The sequence below is a fragment of the Protopterus annectens genome, chromosome 10.part0 (assembly GCF_019279795.1).
Source record: "Protopterus annectens isolate FY-2018-M chromosome 10.part0, PAN1.0, whole genome shotgun sequence".
Taxonomy (NCBI): domain Eukaryota; kingdom Metazoa; phylum Chordata; order Ceratodontiformes; family Protopteridae; genus Protopterus; species Protopterus annectens.
In genome coordinates, this window is record NC_056744.1 from 658,207,477 (window position 1) to 658,231,849 (window position 24,373).

The 24,373-nt window shown below is 43.7% G+C and overlaps 1 protein-coding gene across 1 annotated transcript in view; it reads right to left on the bottom strand.

The window, feature by feature from the left end:
• USP24 (ubiquitin specific peptidase 24) overlaps positions 1-24,373 on the bottom strand; it is a 4,679,666-nt gene that overhangs the window by 4,607,242 nt on the left and 48,051 nt on the right. The window contains exon 2 of the mRNA XM_044085508.1: positions 17,376-17,541. Coding sequence (XP_043941443.1) covers positions 17,376-17,541 — 166 coding nt within the window. The remainder of the gene's footprint in view (positions 1-17,375; positions 17,542-24,373) is intronic.

A 24,373-nucleotide genomic window follows, 5' to 3' on the forward strand; every position in this document is an offset into this window, starting at 1 on the left:
TAAGGGAAATCCCTGAACCCGCTGCCCTACTCGATCCATCTGCTGCATAGGAAATCAGCCTCACGAAGGAGTTAACAATGGAGTTTAAGGTGGACAAGTGAATAGTAAATTTTCTCTGACTCCTTCAGTTGATGTACCTTGGAGAGTACCTCCTAGCTCCTTTAGGAGATCTCTTTGAAGCCTAGTAAAATGTGTGAGGTAATTCAGCGATCTGAGAGTAAAAGCCGCTGAAGAGAAGATATGCTTCCTGTATCTATCCATCGTTCGAGACTCCTTGTTTGGTGGATGGACAGATGTAGAAGTCTCTGCTAGTTCCTTCTTTGTGGCTGCCACCACCACCATGGCATCTACAGGCACACCTTTGGTCAAGAACTCTTTCTCTTTGGGGGCTGAGAGAAATATGTTGGGTCTTCTGGGGACTGGTTCCATGGCATCAGGAGTTTCCCCACACCTTTCGACTAACTAGGTCCAGGAGCACATCAAAAGGTGGAGACACCCAAGAGGCTGAAGGTTAAGACCTGAAAGCCTTCAGGTACACTGACTCCTCATCAGGAGGGGTGACAGTGGGCCAGCCGCCCCTCTGCTTCAGGATCTCTAAGATATCTACAAAGGAGATATCATCAGAGGACGACCTAGGGGACCCTTCTGACTCTAGGTCAATGTCCGAGGTGATGGACTCATCCGGGGAGTCTACATGATTCCTCTTGCACATCCTCTTCCGAGGGGGCTCCTCAGAAGGGTATTCTGGGGAGGTCTCAGAAGACTGGGGGCCACCCAATGGGGGCTCCTGAGGCTGTGGGTCTCTGCTGCCAAGAGAGATGGTTCTTGAGGGGGGAAAAGAGTATCCTTGTGCAGAGCTGACAACCGAGACAGCATGCTCCTCATCATCTCGAATGCAGATCCCACTGGCTCTGAGGACTGCCCCAGTTCCAAGGAAACGGAGGTAGCAATCGGCTCCAAGATGGATGTAGGGTGCAAGCTCAACCTAGCCGACGCACCGAGAGCTAAGCTCGGCACCGAGGAAGTTCGGGTCCAAGTGTCCCTGTCGGGGACGACTGGTGAGCTTCGGGTCCTAGACACCAAGGATGGCGCCAAAGGTGTTGGAGCGGAACTTGGCTCAGAGACAGACATAAGGGGTGCTGGAACAGAGGGTTCCACAAGTGGCACCAAAATCTCCGGCTCCGAAGGACCAACACGGCTCGGAGGAGGAACAGCAACAGGGAGAATGGTCTTAGTTGGCTCCGGAACCAACTGGGTCAGAGCCATTAACAATTTTGGTAAAGCAAATGACTTCAAAAGTCTAAGCACAACTCTCTCTACATCCTCTTCTGAAAGGCTCTTGGAGGATCTAGATGACAGGGTAGGCGACCTAGATCTCTGCAATATGGGAGATCGTAAAGTTGGGGAGACCGGAAAAAGCTCTCTAGACCAGCTCCGACGCAATTTCTCAGTGGTCGGCTCCGAAAGACTTGGGGCCGACACTGCAGTCTCAACATTGATAAACTCGAGTGGCTCTGAGGACAGTGAAGCCGAAGAGTTAGAAGGCTTATCCAATTTTAATATTTTCTGAGGCAGTCCAGACAAATTAGTCGGTGCAGCAGAATGCCTCTTTGCCAACTTGACCTTCTCTTTCTTTGAAGAGGGAGACTTGGAAGATGATTAAGAGCTGGCTAAATCCTCCTCGAAGGAAGGCTTAAGGAGACCTTTCAGTATTAAATTTGTTTTTCCTTTATTGGAGAACTCTGGAGCTGAAGGAGTGACAGAAAGAACAAGTTTCCTGTATATGAATGGCTCAGAGGCAGTAAAGGCAGTTACTATAGCAGTCAGTGATAGACATTTTTTGGGAGCACCTAAGGCACTTTTTAAAACCCGAAGGTTTATGATCTTTGGACTCCTTAGACATGCTTAGTACAAACAGAACTCTATAAAGACAGAAGAGAGGACAAGGTCCTCTAACTTAAATGGGCCTCACCCTGTAAGAAAACTACACAAAAAGACAACCGAGGACTAGGTCCTCGAACTTAAAACAGGCCTAGCCCTATAGAGGAAACACCACCAGAAAGTTTAATAAAGCACTAGGTCCTCTAATGTAAACAGACCTAGCTGCTAGGAAACAGGAAACAAGCCAAGTCAGAAAAAGTACCACAAAAAGTAAAATTTAAACGGGCTAAAAACTAGCCAATAATAGTAAATGACACTGCACACAAAATAAATTCTACTGAAATACTAGAAAACAAGGTCCTAACACAAATGCAGACCTATGCTAATAGCAAACTATCTCAAAAAACTAGCACACAGAAGGGATACCACTCGGAGAACAAAATACAGGCCTAGACAGAGCCAACAAGTTCTCAGCAATAACTACAGAAAATTTAGCAAAAACACACTATTTACTACCTATGATAACTATCACTAAAACTATGTAAACTGAGCTATATTATAAGCAGAAATATCAATAAGAACTACAACAGTAATGAAAAATATCCAACTTGGCTACGGCCAAGCAAGAAGCCCTTCTGAACTCGTAGATGTGGCAAACGAGATATGAGGATTCTTACTAGTGCACTATGGGATACCTACCTTGCCACAAGCCAACTAAGAGACTTTGAGCTTTGTAATCAGCTGAGTCAGAGTAGAGGATCGGCTCTGAACCCATATGTAAGAATGAAGGTGAGATAGGACTACAGATCATATGCTTCCATTAACTGTCCACTGTTCGAGATTCCTTATTCGGCGGATGAACAGATAAACAAGTCTCCACTATTCCTTCTTGGTGGCCATTGCCGCCACCACCATAGCATCTACTGGGACACCTTTGGATAAAAACTCATCATCGGGGGCTGCAATAAATTTGTTGGACCTCCTCGGAACAGGTTCTACGGATTCTGGGGAGCCCCACCCCTTTTGACAGACTACACCCAGGAGTTTGTTGAAAGGCGGAGACACTCAAGAGGTGGAGGGTCGAGATGCGAATGGCTCCAGGTATACGGACTCATCTTCAGAAGGGGAAAGGGTCTTCCAACCACCTCTCTGTTTCAGGATCTCTAGGATGTCTGAAAAAGAGACATCCTCAGGAGGGTGATCGTGGGGACCCTTCTGAATCCTCTTAACTCTGTATCTGACATGACAGACTCAGGGGAGTCCAAATGCTTCCTCTTAAAAGTTCTCTTCCGAGGGACCTCCTCCGAAGGGTACTCTGAGGAGGTTTCAGAAGAGAGGGGATCGCCCATTGGAGCATCTTGGGGCATTGGCTCTCTACGCTTGGGCTGGAGAGATGATACTGAGGAGGACACTGGTCCTTTAGGGGGAAGAGTAGCTGGAGCAGTCTGAGGAGACAGCACGCTTCTCATCAACTCGAAGGCACTGCGGGCCCAGCCCGAGGGAGCCTCCAGCTCTGAGGAACCCAGAGATCCTTCCCGTGCGAAGGAGGATGTTTCTGAGGCTGATGTGGGCACCAAACTCAGCTGCACTGAGGCCCCAAGAGGAAGAATCGGACCAGACAAGGGTCCGACCCGATTCTACTCCGATGAGAGTGTCGGCTCCCAGACCCCTCCACAGAAGACAGCATTGACTAAGTCGGAGCAGAAGTCAGGGCCGATATACCGGTAGTGATTTTCGGACCAGACAGTTCCACTGGACGGACTTCCAGGCACTCCGGCTCTGAGCTCGTCGGAGAAGGAACAGAAGACAAGATAAGCACAACATTCAGCTCCACTTCCATCTGGGCTGGGCTCATGAGAATTTTGGCCAAGGCCAATGTACGCAGCAACCTCTTGACCACCTGCTCCACATAATCATCCAAGAGGATCCTGGATGATAGAGAGGAAATAGTGGACGATTTATGGCTACCAGCCACCAATTGCAACAGGGGCACTGAGTAGACCGGTTCCAAAGTCAGGGACCGGTTCCTTTTGTGGCTTTGAGTCAACTCGGATAAAACTGGTGGAGCCGATGGAGCAGTCATCTTTTTGGGCCCGACAGCCTTCGGATCTGAAGATGCATGCTTGGACACCGGAGTCGAAGATATTTTTGAAGGCTTTTCAGAAGACGAAGACTGAGATGATTTTGATAGCAGATTCCCTTCTACCACCACATCAAAAGGACCTTTAAGCAGACCCCTTACAATAAGTTTGTTCCTGCATGACCCTGAACTGAATCCATGGCAGATCGAGCCAGAGTGCTGCAGATAAACTGCACCTAAACAGTAGACACAGCTAGTGTGCCCATCAGTCAGAGACATCTTCTGTGTGCACGGTCACACTTTTTGAAGCCAGACTGCTTGGCTTCTTTAACTTTCTCATCAGAATCTTTAGACATTTTAGCAGCAATAAAGAGCAAATACTGTCACACCACTACAAACACAGCAAAAAGAAACTCTTAAACAAGTTTTATGTAGTAAAAGCAGTCACTGCTTCGGTTAGTCCCTTAGACCACTGTAAGCATAACAGTATATGCAACAGCAAACCATTTCTGTAGTAAAAGCAGTCACTGCTTCAGTTAGTTCCCTAGACTACAAAAAGTTATCCAAGTACTTCAGTTGGAAAGCACAAAAATGACTATTAACCCAGGTGCACCACAAATATTTGAGACTTGCTTAAACAATTGTAGGCACTTACCTGAAGGCGTGCACACTGAAAAGGGGCTGGCCAGAGCTTCCTAACCATGAGTTGGCCAAAAATAACTATTTCAAAATGGCGCCATTCTAGAAGACCCACTAATATAGACTAGTTAATGTGCATGGGGGAGGGGGGAGTTGAGGAGGGAGATGCAAAATGGGGGAAGGTAGAACCAGGAAAAAGCAGCTTGAGGTATGTCCCACCCCCTCAAAAGAGAGTGCAAAGAAAAACAAACAATCAGTATGAGAAGTGGAAGCCTTGTAGCTATAAGGCAAGTGAAAGCAAGGAAGAGGTAGAGGCAGAAAGGAAGGATTGTAAGCAGATAGTTGCAGAAACACTACTTTTATGGCTTTGGTGTGTAAATAAAATAAAAGGAAGGCAAATCCGTCTGGGGACAAATTACACCAAGTAAATGTTACTAGCCTTACTTTACAAGAATTCTAATGGGGAGGCAGATTTAGTTGAGACAAGAAGTATTTGTGATAAGGCAGTCATAGCAAAGAGCTAGGTGAAACTGTCGAAGCACGGAAACCTGTCTAGGCCATTAATGAGTGCCCAGAATTACAGTCACCTCTGACTTTTGTGGCTTTGGAAATTAAATCATCGATGAAGCTCAGCAAAGGCATAAGCCTCTGGTCAAGGCTTGTGCAACTACAATCACTGCTCTTGAAAGTTGTGGGAAGAATCTAAAGGAATTTCTCCAGCACTTAGTGTTTGCAAGGGAGCAAAAAAAAAAACTGAAATAGGGGAACATTCCTGCCATAAAAGGAATGAGAGACAATGGATCAATTATAGGGTAACAGGATAAAACAAGCTCAGTCTAGCAGCATGGCAGCTGGATTCCCCTTGACCATGTACTGCATACTCCTACACTAGGACTGCCTCACTGCCTCTCCACAAAAGGTGTGGAGGTAGGACAGAGTTCTTTTTAGCTTACTAATGTATTACAAGATTGCTGTGCTGTTCTGACTTGAATGGAATTTTGGCTTTATAGAATCCATTTCTGTAGAAACTGGTGAAAAAGTAAGTAGAGCTGCGTAAGAAATTCAATGTAACAGAAGATGCCCAGGTAGAAGCACTACTGGAGTACATTTCCCAATGTACAGAAAGTAACTGAAAGCAAAATCTGCATGGACAGCAAAAATCCCAGAGCTCCACAGATGTACAAACCACAACAGTACCCTCGCATGTTTATCTGACACACAGCATCACCATAAGAGAGGTTTTCACGAGTTTCGAAACCTTGCAGCATAGGCTGGTTGAACAGAATATTCAATAGTGGGATTCTGGAAACAATGTTTGAGACACTATTAAAGTAAAAGTATCGGATACATACACATATTGGAGTCAGGAGGCAAGCTGAAATCAGGCTAGATTTTGCAAAACTGAATGATTCCCAAAGAATGAAAGGTGTGAAGCACAAACTCTATGTGACTGATGAGACTGTCTTGACCAACAATCACAAGGAGGTATCTTTCCAAACAAAAAAATATTTCCCTTGCAGGCACGGACAAGCTACTACCGACATGCAGTCCATGAACACCCCTGAGAAAGATAGGAAGTCTGAGGGTAAGGTCCTAAACTGGAAATAACTGCCTCCTATCCAAAGGATTAAGAATTTTTCACAACCATGGCATACAAAAATAAATCCCTAAATTGGCCCAGTCGAACCAAGTTCAATTAGCAGCTTGGGCAACTGATAGAGCAGCAGGGAGGGATGGGGTACCCCTCTTGGGTGGGAGAGCATTCATGGAGGACACTCCCTTAGGGAGGCATGGTCCAAAGAGGGGAGTTGCCCTTGGACAAATCAATAAGTATAGGAGTCAGGGCAGGGCACCTAGAAGAAATGTTCCTGGATGGAAGCAGAGACAGCAGAGCTCCCACGATGCCTTCAAGATCCAAGACTGGCCCCCAGATAAACCGAAGTCCGGTGCGTTAGGAGACAAGCTGGTAGACCCGGTGTGGACACAAGACTCTGGTGTCCAAGAAGCAACAATTCCAACAAAAAACAAAATTCTTACCACCACTTCCTGACTTCACAAAGAAATGGATCATTTTGTAATAAAGACGTTTAGGATCCTCAAGTCCAGTGTGGTCTTGTTTGGAATAAAAAAAAATGGAATATCAAAAGCCTTGCCGATTCCTCCAGATTTCTAGAATGACTTTTTTTTTTATTGGGGAATGCATGGCATGAGTACAGCAAGTCATGGGAAAAATAACTTCAAAAGAAAACCTTATGATCCCTTTCACAACCAGCACATCAATTATCTGGAATCAAGCCACTGCATTAAAGGTTACAATTTAAATCACATACTTCCAATTACATTCCTTGTTGGAAACAATGGGGACCAGAAGAAAGTTTTCTTTGTGACAACCTATAATGTTATAACTGAGGAAATGGTTAAAAAAGCACATAGTTTGTGGACCATGTTTCTAAGGGATAAAATTTTGAACTCTATTATCTGACTTTGTGAGTATTGCATATAAAAGAGCTCGGAATGTGGCTGATATTCTAGTACATATCCAGTTTTGTTTACCAGATGTTAATGTTAGTCAGAATTTAAGCACAAATATGGGCACTGTTCCATGTGATGGCTGTTCCATCGGTCATCATGTAGTGAGTTCTTTTCCCTATATTAATGGTATTAAATTTACAGCTAGGTATGAACACAGTTGTAATACTGAGGGGCTTGTGTATGTGCTGAGATGTGGATGCAATAAGTTCTACATAGGGGAAACTTATAGGAGTTTTAGGGTTTGGTTACAGGAACATAAAAAATAAAAAACTAGAGTCCCCTTGGGAGCCATTTCATGACAGCACATAATTCTGATCCTCTTAAGGGTTGTGTTCTGGAAAAATTGCAAATTGGTACAGGTGAATGCGTGTCCTTAAAAAATAAACTTTTAAAAAAAAAAATCCTCTTGATTTTAAAGTATGATACTTTGGAGCCTCAGGAACTAAACAAGGAATGTAACTGGAAGTATGTGATTTAAACTGTATGCTTAATTGATTAATTGCCTTGTGCAATATGCTATATTTAAGTAAAGAACGTTTTGTAGTGTTTTCACTCTTGGAAGGCTGTGCAAGCCGAGGTGCTAAGTGTTTCATTAAAATTGCTTACTTCTTGGATCGGTGGTCTTGGTGGTATTTTAAAATTTTATTTTCTGTTTTTTTAAAGTTGTATTCACTGCATGAAAGGAACCTGTATCTACAATCATCTCCATTTGAGAGTGGTCAAATCATGAGTCAGAGTTGCTGCTCATTCCGTAACACTGCTTGTGAACTCCATGAAAACTGTGAGGATTTGGTCTTCTGGGTAAGCACAATTGTTGTGAGCCAGCAGGACAGATATGAAAACTCCCAAAGGAGTTTTGTTGAGGCAGAATGTTCTGTTGGACATAGGTTCATAGGTAGGTACTAGGCTATCGGCCCAAGGGCCTACGTAAGCCTAGCCAGCAAGGTTCCATAGCTTACGCCTCCCAAGAAAGTTATTTTCCTGTGCCACTGTCGTGCAGAGACACAGAAGTGATCCCCGGGGTGTATTTCCCATTTCCCATCCACTCATCAAGATTTTTCTTGAAGAGTGCCAATGAAGAACTTTGCTTGACATAGATGGGTAGCTTGTTCCAGAGTATAGGAAGTCTCTGGGACAGGAATCTATCCCTCCAGTGTGTCCTGTTTATTGTGGTGACAAGGTTTAGGTCCCTAGAGCATGTAGCTCGGAGGAATTGGGATTTCTTTAGGTATAGCATGTCCAACAGCTCTGGGTATGACATAGCTTTATATGTTGGGCAGAGATCACCTCGGAGTAGGCGATATGCTACGGAGTACAGCTGGAGTTTTTTGAGGCGGTCAGTGTAGGGCATTTGTTTGAGGCCAGTAATCCTCGTTGTGAGGTACTTCTTTGGCCTTTCCAGCTGCTGCAGATGTCTTGTGAGGTACATTCCAAAAGGAGCATTGTACTCTATAATGGGTCTAATGAGTGACGAGTAGAGGGTAACAATTACCTCTTTTTTCCTGGATGAGAACCCTTTTATGATTCGGTGTGCCACGTAGAAGGACTTCCTGACTACTGTGGGGATGTGACTATTAAAGGAGAGACTACTGTCCACCTGGGTCCCAAGGTCTCATCACGCATTCGGTGTTAAGTAGATTGCTGCCTATGTGGTAGTTCATGGGTACAGAGTTTTTACCAAAGGGGATGACAGTGAACTTTTTGGCACTGAGCTTGAGGCCATTGCTCTGGCACCAGGCATCTGTCTCAGTGAGGCCCTTCTGTGGGATGTCCACATCATTTGGGGACTTGACTATGGCTCCTAGTTTGCAGTCATCTGCAAACTTCGTTAGGCAGAGGCCTTCTGTGTTTGGTATCTACTTCTCTGAAGTACAGGCTAACAGGAGAGGTCCCAGGATGGAACCCTGTGGTACTCCACTTGTCACTGCTTTGAGGTCAGATTTGAGTCTGCAACTTTTACAGTGTGGGTTTGGTCAGTGAGCCAGTTGGCAACCCATCTTGTGATGTAGGGATTTATACCTAGTTAAGTGAGTGTAGCTATAATTCCAGAATGGGGGATGGTGTTGAAAACCTTGGCGAGGTCAAGATAGGCTGTGTGAACCACCTTAACCTCATCCACGGCTTTGGTGACTGCCTCAAAGAAGTCGATCAGGTTCAGGAGGCATGATCTGCCTTTCACAAACCCGAACTGGGTGGGATCCAGAGTTTGGAGGTTACCAATGTCTTTGTTTATGAGTTCCATGATGACAGGTTCCATGGCCTTGCAGGCCAGGTTCGCCAGGCTAATAGGTCGATAATTCCCAGGATCAGTGGTGGCTCCCCTTTGTGGAGTGGGATAACTGTTGCGCCATTCAGTGGGCACAAAGCCTGATGCGAGGCTATTATTGAACATAGTGCTCAAATGGGAAGCCAGTTCGTTCTGACGTTCGTGTAAAACGCAGCCTGGGATGTTTGTCTGGTCCCGTGGATGCTGTGTTTTTGGCTTTAGAGAGTGCAGCTTTTACCTGTGTAGTTGTGATTACAGGGACTCTGCATTCTTCATGTATAGATATGGGCCCTTTAGGGGGAGAAAGGGGGGTAAAGTTAGCACTGAACCTATCTGCTAGGATGTTGGCAATATCAGTTGGTTCTGTAGTTTTCGTACGTTTGTGCTGTAACTCAGAGCAGATCTGGGTGTTGTCATCTAGATTCTTGACATACCTACAGAATGCTTTGTGGTTGCCCTTGGATTTAGTGGCCATTTTGTTTTCGTAGCTAGCTTTGGAGGAACTTATAAGGGATCTTAGCTTCTTACTGAGGCTGACCAGGGAGCTCCTCCACTCATGGGATTTTACTCTCTTTTGCAACAGTTTCTTCCTTCTGTTGTACAGCTTGTTTATGGCACGGGACCATCAGATTGGCTTCCTTTTTTTGGAGGATAGCGTCTTGGTTCTGTTTGGGATAGCATGATCCATCCACTCCTGTAAGTGCTTACAGAGTGCATTTGTGTAGGATTCAGTAGTTGTAACTGTATTGTCCATCTGCATGGGTGTCATGAAGTTCACCACTTCTCTCTTAAGAAGCATGAAGCTGACTTTGGAGAAATGTTTTACTGTGGTTTCCTTAATGGGGGGTGGGGGTGGGATGTGGATATCAAGGGTGATAAGCTTATGGTCGGATCGGACCAACGAGGAGTTGACTTCAGGTGTGGAACACTTGTCACTTATGTTGGTAATGACTAGGTCTAGGATATTGTTGCCCCTGGTGGGGGTGTGGATAAGTTGATCTAGGGCAATGGAGTTTATGAATTCCAGAAAGTGTTGAGCTAAGGAGTTGGTACACAGTAGTTTTCACAGTTAACGGTGGGGTAGTTGAAGTCGCCCATTATTAGGGTGTTTGGCTGAACCCCAATATTTTCAAGTACATCAAGAAAACAGGAGTGGGAATCCTGGGGCATGGTGGGGGATCTGTAGCAAGCTACAATTTGGATTATAGTTTTGCCCAGAGTTAGTTGCATTTGGATAACCTCGGATGAATTATGCTAAGCAACTAGCCTGGAGGTGTGGATATCCTTAATGAATATGGACACACCTCCGCCTTTGTTGTTTCGGTCCAGGTTACATAGCCGAAAAGTGTGGTACGAGTTACAGCCTGGTAGTGCAGGGGTGCTCTCTGGAGCCTTGAACCAGATCTCAGTCACTGCACAGATATAGATGTTCTGCAGGAGTGCCTCGAGTGAGTGCATTTTGAGATTTAGACTTCTAACATTGAGTAGCATTACCCTCAGTTTTTGCTTGCCTGTTCCTGTTATGGTGGTGAATTTATTTGAACCCTGCCTAAAAAAGGCACTATAGGGGCAGCAAGAGCCTTAGCCAGTATCTGGAATCCCAGGGGTGACAGGTGCAGGCCATCTGTGGCAAAGCATTGTGGTCTGTCGACCATGTCATCCCAAGCAGACAGATACTGGATCCCCTTAGAATGACACCAGAAGCTTAGCCAATTGCTGAACTCAATCATTTTGTCCTTGTACTGTGGTATCACTCTGGGCGATGGCAGAATGCTACTCAGGGCTAGGGTCATACCTGCCTGGGTTACAAGATCGGAGAACTCTTCATGTAGTCCAGGGAGGTACGTCTCAGGTCATTCACACCAACATGGACAATGACAGAGTCATATTTGTACTTGTTGTGGAGTGACCTGAATGCGTGGGTTATGTGACGGATCCTGGCACCAGACAGGCAGCTGACAGTAACCTTCTCCTTGTTTAGCCTGGTGAGTGGGACATCAGTGTGCCTGACTACAGAGTCACCTATGACTAGTGTGTTGGGTATGTTGTTTTGCCTTACTGGCTGTGGTTGAGTGGCGCACTGAGTCTGTGGCGGTGTCATTTGGGTTGTGTCCAACTATTCAGTGCCCATGTAAAGAAGCTTTGTGGGGGGTAAAACTGTACTCACAACAGCAAAGGTTTAATATTTTTCCTTCAGTGATCTAAGGGGCTCATCAATTTTTAAAGAAAAACAAAGGTACCAGACCTTGCTGCCTGGCCAGACACATATGCACCAAGACATGCAACTTGGACCATGAAGCTGCCAACAGTGGAAGTTGTGAAATCTTGGGCCTTCGTTCCTCCTTTAAAATTGTAAATAGTAATTGCTGCACTTTCTTGAGGAAATTTAGGTCTTGTTAGAAATGCAGCTTAATTCTGACAAAAAAAGAAGAGTAACAACATATGACTTCCCAGTATATCAAGGAGCAGTATATCAGTATATTATAATGGACACTGCTGGAACAATAACATCAAGCTTGCAGATCTCTTCCCTCAGAAAATACTCTTTAGCAGGAGGCAGTACTTTGGTCCACCTTCCCCAGGGGCTATGAGATAGTGTGCGTCTGTGTTCCTTAAGGCAATTAAGGAGATCATGAAAGGTGCCCCACTAAGAGCAAACCCGCAACAAATGTCTTTTCAGCTGATCCACCTGCCTTCTCTAGCCTCTCTTCAGGTGAAATTAATCGAGTCAGTGGATAATTCTCTTCACTCCTCCATCAAACCTTATGATCTATTCAGGCAAGCGGTCATCAAGTGCACTTCCCTCAGCAATATCCTCCAAAATCTGAAGGTCTTTCAGGGGGGTTCTGAAAGCTATCTTCTGGATGAAATTTTTAGATTTAACTGGCAAAAATCTGCAAATAAAAACTACCTGTTAAACTGTTCAAGTGGGATATATTAGAAGACAGAATGTTTAGGTGATCAAACACCGAAATATCGATCTTCTAATATCGAAAGCAAAAAACGGCAAATGGCCGAATTTAACGCAGGGAAAGATTTCCCTTAGCCGTTCGCCAGAGTCTGCTATTTCCCTACTGTTGAGCGATCTCGGAGTTGGTATATTTAGTTAGGGGGGTGTGGGGTGGCACAGCCCCCCATGTTGGGGGTGGGAGTGAAGCCCCCCCCCCACACTTAATTTAGATGTAAAGTAATGTTTTTTGTGTTGTGGCTGAGGGAAGTGTTTCCCTGGGACGTTCGACACTGTGCGGTTCGATATTAGAAGATTGATGTTTAGGTGTTCGATCACCTAAAGTCGGTCTTCTAATATAGACCCATTCAAGTTGGGTAACTTGTGCAGGAGATGAAGGATTACCTTCTATATGCGACAATGAGGAAGGGATGGAGTTAACTGGTGCATGGAGATTGCCAGGAAGGGAGGACTACAGAAGAGGAAAATGGTGGTCTACATGTCAGGATCTGGTGAACAGAAGTGAAATTCCCAAAGGAATAGAAAGGTTACAACATGCACATGGGAAACAGACTGCTACAAAATGACATGCATCTGTGGAAAACATATGTCCAGCAAATCAGCTAGACTGACTAGTGAAACTGTGGCTACTGTGGTTGTATCAGTTGGACATGCATCTGAAAGACATAAGTGGAACAGATCTCTGTATAGAAATGTCAGTTATTAAGAGGTGAAATGCAGGTATAATATTTTAAGTGCATCTACTTAATGGTGTACATGGCTATGCATCCTACGGCCCTTGTGATCACTTGCCTGGTATTGTTAGGTGTATGTCAGTTTATCAATAGCAATTCTGCTGAATGCTGGTAGATTGATGAAAAGCTACTGAAACCAGTTTCACCAACGGTGCAGATGACTCTTTTCTCTTCTGTTGTGTGACACTGGCATTGGAATGAGTGTGTTTTTTTTGGGGGGGGGGGGCATAAGGACTGTTCCCATAAATGGGAGGTGCAGGGGGCTTGCTCTCCTGGCAAAAGAAATTCTTGCCAGGATAGCTGAAAGTTGTAATTTTTGTTTCCGATTTATCACATTCAGTAGATTTGCCACTGATGAATTGGAATGCTCCACATTGTTCCTGTTTTAGGTCCAATGAAGGCCTTTAAATCGGTCTGATCTGCATTTTTTGGTTGATCCTCTACCATCTTTGATGGCTGCCACCAACTTATCGATTTCTGGCACTACTGGGAGAGCTTCCGCCAGATGAGAGGCAGAAACAAGAAAAAGAATAGGCTAAAATGCTGCAGTGGATACAGGCCCTGATGAGAAAAAAAAGGATCTAGTCTGATGGTATAAATAATATCAGTGACGGTAAAAGGAAAAAACAATCTTAGTTTGGCCTTGTATTATGCCTCATATTCCATCAGCTTATGCAGACTGTTATACTGTTGAGCAAATTCAGAATGCCAGCCTATGATGCTACTTAATGAATTGAGTAGTATTCAAGTGCACCTTAGAACTGTGAATTTATCATTTGTTCTTGATTTGAAAACCTACACTGCAAAACAATAGATCCCGCTCTAATCTAGGACATCAAAAAATTCAGGAGACTCTTTTCTCTTGTGATCTTGTTAGTGATACAGCTGAAGTCCCTATAAGCAAAACACCTCTGGTTTTCATGGGAGAAACCAAACACTGTCTGTGGGAGGGGGGGTCTTTTTCATAACAGATCTTATTTTCAGCTAAAATGGGGAAAAGCTCCACAAGATACTGAATGACTAAATGCACTTTAAAATAAATGTTAGCCTGCCCACAAGGCCAGAGTTCAGTTACCATCTTGGGTGCTGGAAGAACTATCCAGGAAGAGAAGAACTATCCAGGAAGAGGGGAATAACAGAAGTGAGCAGCATATAGGTTCATATCCAAGTACTAGGCTAGCTGCCCTTGAGGGTAATTTTAAACCTAGCCAGTTTCCCTTTTTGTGCTCAAATTAACGTATCCCATTTGGTTAGAGATCGGCCTTATCCATCCTATGTTTGATATTTATGCATTACCCCTAATGAGAGTAACTAGAATCATACCACAGATAACTGGAGGGGATTGGTGTACAGGATACAGCATTTAGGAACTGCCTATGTCCATTAGTAGTTTAAAGGGCAGTCCTTGAAATTTTCTGTTTCGCATCCACAGATCCAATTTACATCTGAATATAGCCATGGATAAACTTTGTTTTAAGTGGATGAAGAGTCTGTTCCAGAGCAGCAGTATCCCTCCAAACCATTCTGTTGATGTTGCAGAAGAGGTTTACATCTCTAGACAGAGTATATCTGATGGCATCTGACTTGCTGATGTGCAGTAAACCCATCAATACTGGGTCAGAGGATGCCTTGTATGCCAGAAATAAAAGTCATCTCTTAGCATTCTGTAGGATACACTGTACATCGACAGGGCTTTGAGTCTATCCATGTAGAACATGTTGTTTAGGCCTTGTATCCTTTTAAGGTATCTTTGTGGGCATTCCAGTTGTGTGCGTCTTGAAAAACACACTCCAAAGGGGCATTTTATTCAATGACTGGCCTAATGAGGACTGAGTAAAAGGGAACAATTACATCCCTAGAATTAGATACAACCCCTTTGTTTATAAACTCTGCAATATAGAATACCTTTCTTACAACAATGGACACATTTTTTCTAAAGTTAGGCCACTGTCCACATAAGTTCCCAAATCCTGAACAGCTAGGTCAGGTCTTAGGGGAGTATTGTTAATGTGGCAGTTCCCTGGGATAGACAACTTCCCAACGGATACAACAATACATTTTTTGGCATTTAGTTTTAGTCTATAATTTTGGCATTAGTTACTCGGGACAAACCTTCCTGCAGGATGGCCAAGTCATTTGAGGATTCATTGATTGCTCATAGTTTGCAATCATCTGCAAACTTTGCCAGCCAGAGCCCCTTGGTCTTGTCTTTTACTTCAGAAAAGTAGATAACCAAACAAGAGGGGTCTTGGCACAAATCCCTGACAGACTCAGGATGTAGGAAATCAAAATAGGGGCAACTGCTATCTGTGAGCCATATGGCAATCCAGTGGATCACATGGGGGTTTATTCCCAGTTCATTTAGCTTTACCGGTATGCCTGGGCAGGAAACTGTTTCAAATGCTTTGGCCAGGTTGACGTACGCAATCTGTATTGTTCTGCCTTCATTCATTGCTTTGGTGACCTTTTCAAAAAATCCACCAAGTAAGCATGACCTGCTCTTGACAAACCCAAACCGATACGTGTCCAGTGTTTGGAGGTTCCCCATGTCCTGACCGATTAGATCCATGATGCGTCTTTCCATGGCTTTGCATACGAGACTGGTCAGACTTATGGGTCTGTAATTGCCTGGGCCTGTTGCAGGTCCTCCCCTACGCAGATGAATGACTGTAGCTCTTCTTCATTCACTCGGTACAAAACCTGTACAGACGCTGAGATTGAGCAGCACTGTTGAGGGCATGGCTAAATAGTGATTCATGCAATTTAAGACGCATCAGGTGACACTGTCAGGACCCATCGATACAGTACATTTTTTTAGCTTCTGAAAGCACTTTCAGGACTAAGGCTTTATGTGATACCTGGTGACAAGACAGTGTCAGATGTACCCTGAGTGACAGACTGGGGAGGAGGGTAAAGTCAAGGGGATAAACCAGGCTTACCTGACAGATGACACAGGAACCCCAATGCCAGTTTGAGCTAGAAGGGTTTAAGTCTCTTATGAGTCTAGGAAGTAAGCCAGACTCACTTAGCTGTAATGAAGGGTACTCACCTCCATGGCAGGCAAACAAATGGTCAGCGCACAGAATGAGGCACAAAAGCACTCTCATATGGCTGTTAAAATGACAGCTCCTTCTGGACAGCTACCAAGGTGAAATTCCTGTACAAGGGAATTAATCAGCAGTGTTTGACTGGAGGCAGACTTGATGATTGGCATTCATGGCCACAAAAAATACGTGTCAAAAGATATGACCAACTCCATGCACTTCCCCAAGATGTGCAAGATCAATGGAATATCATAAGGGCGTCAAAAAAGCAACTAAGGTAGGTAAAAATTTACCTAAACAAAGTTCTGTTAGCTCTGTGGTGCGTAGAGAGGAATTCCTGATTCTGACCCAGACAAAGTGGATGTGATGACTAGCAGCCCAGCTGCTGAATGACCAGACAATGGCAGAAACAGAATGATAAGGCAATGCCTGCTCACCTTTTCTGGTGTAAGTGTATTGGGATATACGCAAGAGTCACACACTCGGGACACACAATAGCTCCAGCAGTGATATGGGTGCTTAACAGGGAAGCACTGCAATTTTATGAAATGGACAGGAAAATGGAGTAGTGGCATTTCGCATATGTATGTTGATCCCTTGTGCCACCATGGCACACCATGCAATTATACAAGCCAGAATATCAGCAGAGGAGTGCAGCTTAGAAGAAAAAAAAAACTAAATGCAGTACATGTCAACACCTGCATTCCTGTTCTGCCCTCTGTCTACAAAGGGCTTTCATAGCCCCATGCTTGAGAGGCCTTTCCATTCAGGAAGACAAGGCCCAGCTGGCAAAGGGGTGCATGTGTTATATGTATGCAATGTGCAGTTAATCCCAGGGAGAGAGGAGAAAGGGCGGGATTGCTAAACACATGAAGTCCATGTTAGTTGGACACTTGTTTAACAGAAAAAATAGAATATTCTCTCAAAACAGTACACTATGAAGGGGTGTGGACCACATAAAGCAGCCTCTGAAAGATGCACTTGCAGTGTAGTCAATTACTTGACATGTCAGCCCTGCCTGATCTGCACAAGTCATAATACCTTGACATGTCAGCCCTGCCTGACCTGCACCTACATCTCTACAATATCAGAAACAATGCATATACAAGCAAGTTACTGTGGAATGAAATGCAATGTCCATACTAAAACAATGAAGTTAAAGCAATTAAACAGGCAGAATGTAAATAAAAAAACAGGATCCATACAACAAGTTAAAATATGAACACCTTACCTAGTCTTGCTAAACAAGTAGAGGCAATCAAGCACTTGCCCAGGGACTCTTCTCGCTTGTATGGGATAGACCAGTGATCTGTAAATACTCGACTCTCCAGCTCATAAAGGTTGGTAGTGGGGAATTCTATGTTACCACCTGGACAGTTTCCATTTTCATCACTCCTCTAAAAATAAAATAACCCGAGGTTAAATGTGAGCAGTGTTTTTTTCCTACTATACAGACACTGCATGCAGAACAAATAAGAACTGTAAAACAGCATAACACAACACTGCACTAACAAAAAAGGAAGAACATCAGCCAATAACTTGTAAAACAAAAAAAAGATGTGGAAAAGGTCCCCTTGCTAGTTTACTGATACAGTTTAGTGCTTTTGTCCGGGTAAAATGGACTTCACCAGAATGTCATGCCAAATAACATTGAAACATTTATAGCATCCCAACCTCACCTGACCCAATCATGATCCTAAAACAATCACCCTTACTTATTTAAAAATACAGACCCATGTACACAAAAAATAAAAAGTAAAACCATATTGTTTAGTACACACAACACTTAAATCACAATCCTGGTATTAAAAAAAAAACTACAAAGAAAATGTATTTGTTTAAAATACTGGTTCCCCACCATTTAAACGGCATATGCTGCTTTTAATTTAAGAACTCTACTAAAAGAGACGGTTTCATTTAGCCCTTGGGAAAACAGAAGCATTGCATTTCGACTGCCATTTAAACTCCTTGAATTCTAAAAAAATCATCAGATGGACCACCCTTTCCCCCAAATTAACATGATCAATTTCAAAGAATTTAAATGTGTGACCACAGTGAGCTCCAAGGTGTTTCCATAAAGCATTCCTTTCATCAGTCTTTTGGATATCATAATAATGCTGACAAGCGGACATTAAGACAGTGTATTTTTGTCAATACAGAAACAAACACATAACTGGCACTCTGCCAGATATAAAACACCTTTACTATCACAATGGTATTTGTGATCTAACTTTATCCTACCATAACCTTCCAGATGAAACTTGACCTTTCAAAATGTACTGACACTGTGAACATTGCCCACACCTGACCATCCCACCATTTCCTCCAAGAATGTCAGATCGTTCAAGTAGGGTTTTAAAACAAGCATATTTTTTGTAAACAATATGGGATCTACTCTGATATATTCCTGCTCAATACCAGAGATGCTCCAGTTCTTCTGTATTATTGTTTTTATTTTATAAAAAAGTGTGTGTTGAAAGGTAAAATAAGTGCCCTCTGAAATTCACCTTGGGCCTTGCCAGTGTCACTTAATACATTACTGGACTGAACAGGATTCCTTTAGCCAAGTAATGGAGAAACATGGCCTGAAAGTCATTTCATTTTGACTTCATTAAAAATGTCCCTGAGAAAGGACTCTAGATACCCCCCTCCTCTTAAACATATTCCCAAGTTTGTCACACTCCACACGAAATGTAAAGTCACTGGACACTATCTACGACAGTCTACCCCATTGTCCTTTTACCAAGGACTTTTTTGATGGATGGGGTGCCAACTTTTAAAATGCAATAAAGAGTTGGAACGTGTAGGTTTTCTATATATTGTGGATTCAAATTACTTCTGGGTTTTGTTTTTAGTAATGGAGACATCCAAGTAATTCACCCGATCAAAGTGTACTTCCATAATAAACTTTGAGAAGTGTGTAGTGATGTGCAAATATTTAAAAAAAATCTTCCAACCTTGCCTCAGTACCTGCCCAGAATATAATAATGTCATCAAGAAAGCAGCCATAGAATGACCAATATTTCCTACATTCTGATGTAAAAATAACCCCACAGTTCTCCTCCTAGTAAGTGAGAACAATGTTGGCAAAGATGGGGACGCAGGCTGTGCACACTGCTACACCCCTGTTCTGTCTGAACAGTTGGTTCTCAAAGGTTATAGAACTTTAACGGAGACAGTACTCAAAAACATTTTAAGTGAGATGGTTTTACTATGGCCAAAGTCGGTGTTGAAGCAAAGGTACTCGTAGAACCACTCCAAGCCAACATCATGGGGGATGACTAAAATCAGATCCCGGATGTCAATAGTCACAAAAACGAACTGATTGAAATATAACTCATTGGAGACCTAAAGTCCCATAAATCCTTAGAGAGATGCACGATATCATTAAGGACCCCCTTAGCTTTGTAATCAATGTACTTAGCTAAAGGGAATGTCTTAGTGGCTTTTGCATACACAATGGGGTGTAAGGGGGTTGTCTATCACACTTATAGATCTTCGGGATAGCAAAGACAGTGGGAAGCTTGGAGTGTGGAACCCACAGGAACCCATGATCTGTGCAGTGATCTGATTGTTGACCAGTAATTTCTCTAATAATAACCAGATGAATATATCGTACAACAGAATTGGTTTAATAGAGGTTGCCTCATATTTGTCTATTTTGTTAATGTAGTCATTGTATCCATAATGACTAAACCTCCGCCCTTATTAGGTTTTAGCACCCTCACCCATCTGTTGTTAATAATATATTTTAATTTAACCCTGACAGAGTGGGAGCTTTTAAAAGTTGGATGTTTATCAGTGCAATTAACCAACATTACCTCCTAATGTCGAATTCACGCATCTTTTCAAAAATGGTCACCATCGGGTGCAATGGGCGGTTAAACGTACTTGGTCTCCTACGTTCATTTTCCAAATCACCATTGTTGCCATTTTCATTGTTAAAATAATAAAAAAACAAAACTGAGCTTTCTTGAAAACAGTTTTAAATCGACAAAAACCTCTTAAATTCTAGCAGGGTCAAAAGTCAGGCCCTTTTCAAAAAAGGTCTGCCCACAAACTGGTAACTTGTACTTCACTACAGTTATACATTCTAAAATCACCACCACTGTTAAAAATGGCACTGCAAGCAGCTATTACTGAGTCTGTCTGTAACTGCTCCACCCCCTCCAGTGTGTGAAGTCTTGGAAATATCTTGTCGACCCAGTTTGTGGTCCAGTGTTCCGGCCCCTCTGGTTCCTTAACCTCTTGGACCTTTCTAGGGGCAGAAAATGTACAGAGTCAACCTTAGCTGTTCCCTCACAACCTTTGACATGATCACCATAAGCACCCCCATTTGTGTCATTATCAACCTCATGGTTATAAATATTAGATGAACGGGTGCTGTATATTGGGGGAAGTGCCTGGATAAGCTCTCCCTGCATTGTAGTCAAGCTTGTCCCTTAATTTTTTCATTTTTTTTGCCCTTGGATCCCAAATGATTTGGTCAACCTTTACAAAATAATCCCTACACCTAGAAATACAATTTGTGAGAGATGCAATTACATTAGGAACCTACAGTCCAAGCTCTCTCCGCCTCAAGCCAGTATATCTGGCACCGAAAAGGTTGTCAACACAATCACTACACCTCAAACACAACCCCGACCTACACAACACACAGTTACATATACGGAGGTCCTGAACATAAACATACCCAAAAAAAAGGAGACCTCAGAGGCAAAAACACATGCGATCTCCACAGCCTTCCACACCACATACCATGCATAGTCTGCACACCTGTGCCTCACAGTCACTAAGGCTTCACCATAAACCCAACACATTAGTCATAGGAGACTCCATTGTGAGACACAAAGATGCAACTCTCACCAGGCTGGATAATGAGAAAGTCAGGGTTAGTTGTCGATCAGGTGCCAGAATCGGTCATATCACATACGCACTCAAGTCTCTTAACAGGTACTGTTACGACTCTGTCATAGTCCAGGTTGGCGTGAATGACTTGAGACGTACCTCTCTGGACTACATGAATAGAGACATGATTGAGCTCACTGACCGTGTCCCAGGCAGGTATGTTCCTAGCCTTAAGAAGCATTCTGCCGTCACCCAGAATGATGCCTCAATATAAACAGAAAATTATTGACTAACAACTAGCTTAGTTTTTGGCGTGATTCCAGGGGGATCCATTACCTGACAGCTGGGAAGATATGATCAGACCACAGTGCTTTGCCAGAGATGTCCTGCATCTGTCTCACCTGGCCTTCAGGCTTCTGGCAAAGGCTCTCGTCTCCCCTATAGTGCCTTTTTTTGGAAAAGTGATGAGGTTAAAACTACCAACCTAAAAATTTCAACAAAACACAAATTAAAAGTCATGCTGCTAAACGCTAGGAGTCTAAACATGAAACTGCACTCATTGGAAGCATTCTTAACCCTGGAAAATGCTTACATCTGTGCAGTCAAAGAAACATGGTTCAAAGCTGCAGAGAGCACCCAAGCCTTACCTAGTTACTCATCCTATCATGCATTCAGACCCCAAACTATGGGCAAGTAAAGCCAAGGGAGGTGGAGTTTCAATATATATTACAGACATTCACATCTCCAGGCTGGTCAAACAGTATGACGCACAGGAGACACTCCAGGTGCAGTTAACCATCAACAAGACCCCTATTCAAATCACAGCTAGCTACCGGCCTCCAAATCTGACTCAACATGCCCAATCCACCTATTTGGACCTTTTCAAATCTACCAAAATTCAACCCTTTACCCTGACCCTGGGTGACCACTTCCCAAACATACACTGGAAGAACTACTCATGCCAGAACACAAATGCCCATAGATTCCTTGATTTTGTCAATGCAAATGCCTTGGAACAGCTAGTCGATACACCCACAACATTGGTATTAACCAACATGAGTAACCACTGCAGCATCCCTATAGTATCATCCTCCCTGCTAAGATCCGACCATAAAGCAGTCACTTTCAAAGTCACCATCTCTGCCAACCCCCCCTCTAGGTAGTATCAGACATAAAAACTTCTCCAAAGCCGATTACAACCTCCTGAGGGATGGTATAAAACAGATTCACAGCTGCCTCCCCCTCTGTAGAAACTGGCACCAATATCCAAAACTACACCAAAAGGACCAAATCATCCTCCGCAAGGAAGAGTAAACCTGTCTGGTGGACATCTGCAATAAATAAAAGTATATAACAAAAGGAAAAAAAATGCTGTCCAAGACCAAAAAGGAGCAGGTGCTCAATTGGAAGCAATGTCTCCTTAGCCTGAACAAGCAAATAAGAGCACTAGTGCAATCTAGTGAAATCCTCCAAAGCAAACAAAAAAGTCCAAACTGGCCATATCTACTAGAGACCATCATAAGGCCTTCTTCACATATGTCTGCAACCACAAAGAAAGCACCCCGATCTGTTCAGAACTGGTGGTCAAGGACGCAATATACAAATGGCGCAGATATAGAAACTTGCTGGCTGACAGATTCAGTGAAAACTTTACCCCTCTGTCCCCCCCATCAATATAATCAGGACATCTCTAGTACCTGACCCCTTCCCCTTCTATCTACAAAACAGGTCATCACTGCTCTCTCAAAGACAAAAAAATACAGCCTCCATGGGACCCAATAACATCCCAGGATGCATCCTATGTGAACTCAGGCAGGAACCTGCAGCATCATTAGGCACCCTACTCAACCAAACCCAGAGTACTGGCTTTGTCCCAGCTGAGTGGAGGACAGCCACTGTCATCCCTGTACACAAAGGTGGAGCATCCACCGATCCAGGAAATTATAGATCATTCAGCCTAACTAGCTTGATCTGCAAGGCCATGGAATGGATTATCATGGACCTCATTAACAAGGACTTTGGCAACCTCCAAACACGTGATCCCACGCAGGTTTGGCTTTGTCAAGGGGAGGTCATGTCTGCTACATTTTGTCGACTTCTTTGAGACAGTCACCAAAGCCATGGACGAGTGGAAGACTGTGCACATCGCCTTCCTTGACCTGGCCAAAGCCTTTGACACTATTCCCCACTCGGGAATAATAGATAAAACTCTCTCAACTAGGCATCAATCCATGTTGGGTAGCAAACTGGCTCATGGACAGAACCCACCTAGTCAAAATAAGGGAAGCCACCCAAGCAGTAGATCCGTAACAAGTGGCGTACCCAGGGTTCAGTCTTGGGGCCTCTGTTATTTGGGATATACTTTTCTAAGGTGCAAGCCAAAACCAGTGGGCTATGGCTGACCAAGTTTGCAGATGACTGCAAGCTGGTTGCTGTCATCAATTCCCCTAGTGATGTGGACAGCCTCCAAGAGGTTTTCACTCAGACAAATGACTGGTGGCAGAAACATGGCCTCAAGCTGAATACCACAAAATGCATAATCATCCCCTTGGGGGAAGAGTGATGTCCTCACATTTTATCACATTAATAATGTCCTAAGCACGCAATCAGTTGTGAAGGATTTGGTCACCCAGGTTGATAGCAACCTTACTTTTGACCACCATGTTGCTTCCATCGTACAGAAAGCCTTCTACATGGCCCACCTCACAAGTAAAGGTATCTCATCCAGGGACAGGGAGGTCATAACATCCCTGTATTCTTCCCTTACAAGGCCCATTATTGAGTACAACATCCTTTTCATCATGTACCTCACTAAGCAGATGCAGCAGCTGGAGAGACCACAGAGTTTCCTCACCATGAGAATCCAGAGCCTTAAACATCTACAATGCACAGATAGGCTAAGAGCCCTATCCCTCTACTCCGTTTCATGCAGACTCCTCAGAGGTGACCTCTATCTGGCATACAAGGTTATCATGGACTCCACCTTGATGGGACTGCTGCATATCTGCAAGTCAAGCTCAATCGAGTAACCCACACGAGAGGCCTTAACCTGGTCTGTGACATCAACAAGACTATCTATGGAACAGACTCCCTCTCCAGATCAAGCAGAGTACCTCTTTACCCCTTTTTAAGCGCAACCTGGATAACTAGCTGGGAAACAGAAAATATACTCCTGGGATTCCACCCATGTTCTTGCTAGACAGGGGCATTGGGTGCTGATTTGTCTAAACATGGGCTAAGCTCTTGGCTAGGCTTATAAGGGCCTCAGGACCAACAGCCTAGTAACCTCCTATGATCCTATATTCATGCTTTTTACTGTTAAACAGTAAATCAGTTAGACTAATTTCATCAACTTTAGAAATAGTCTAATATAACAGTCAT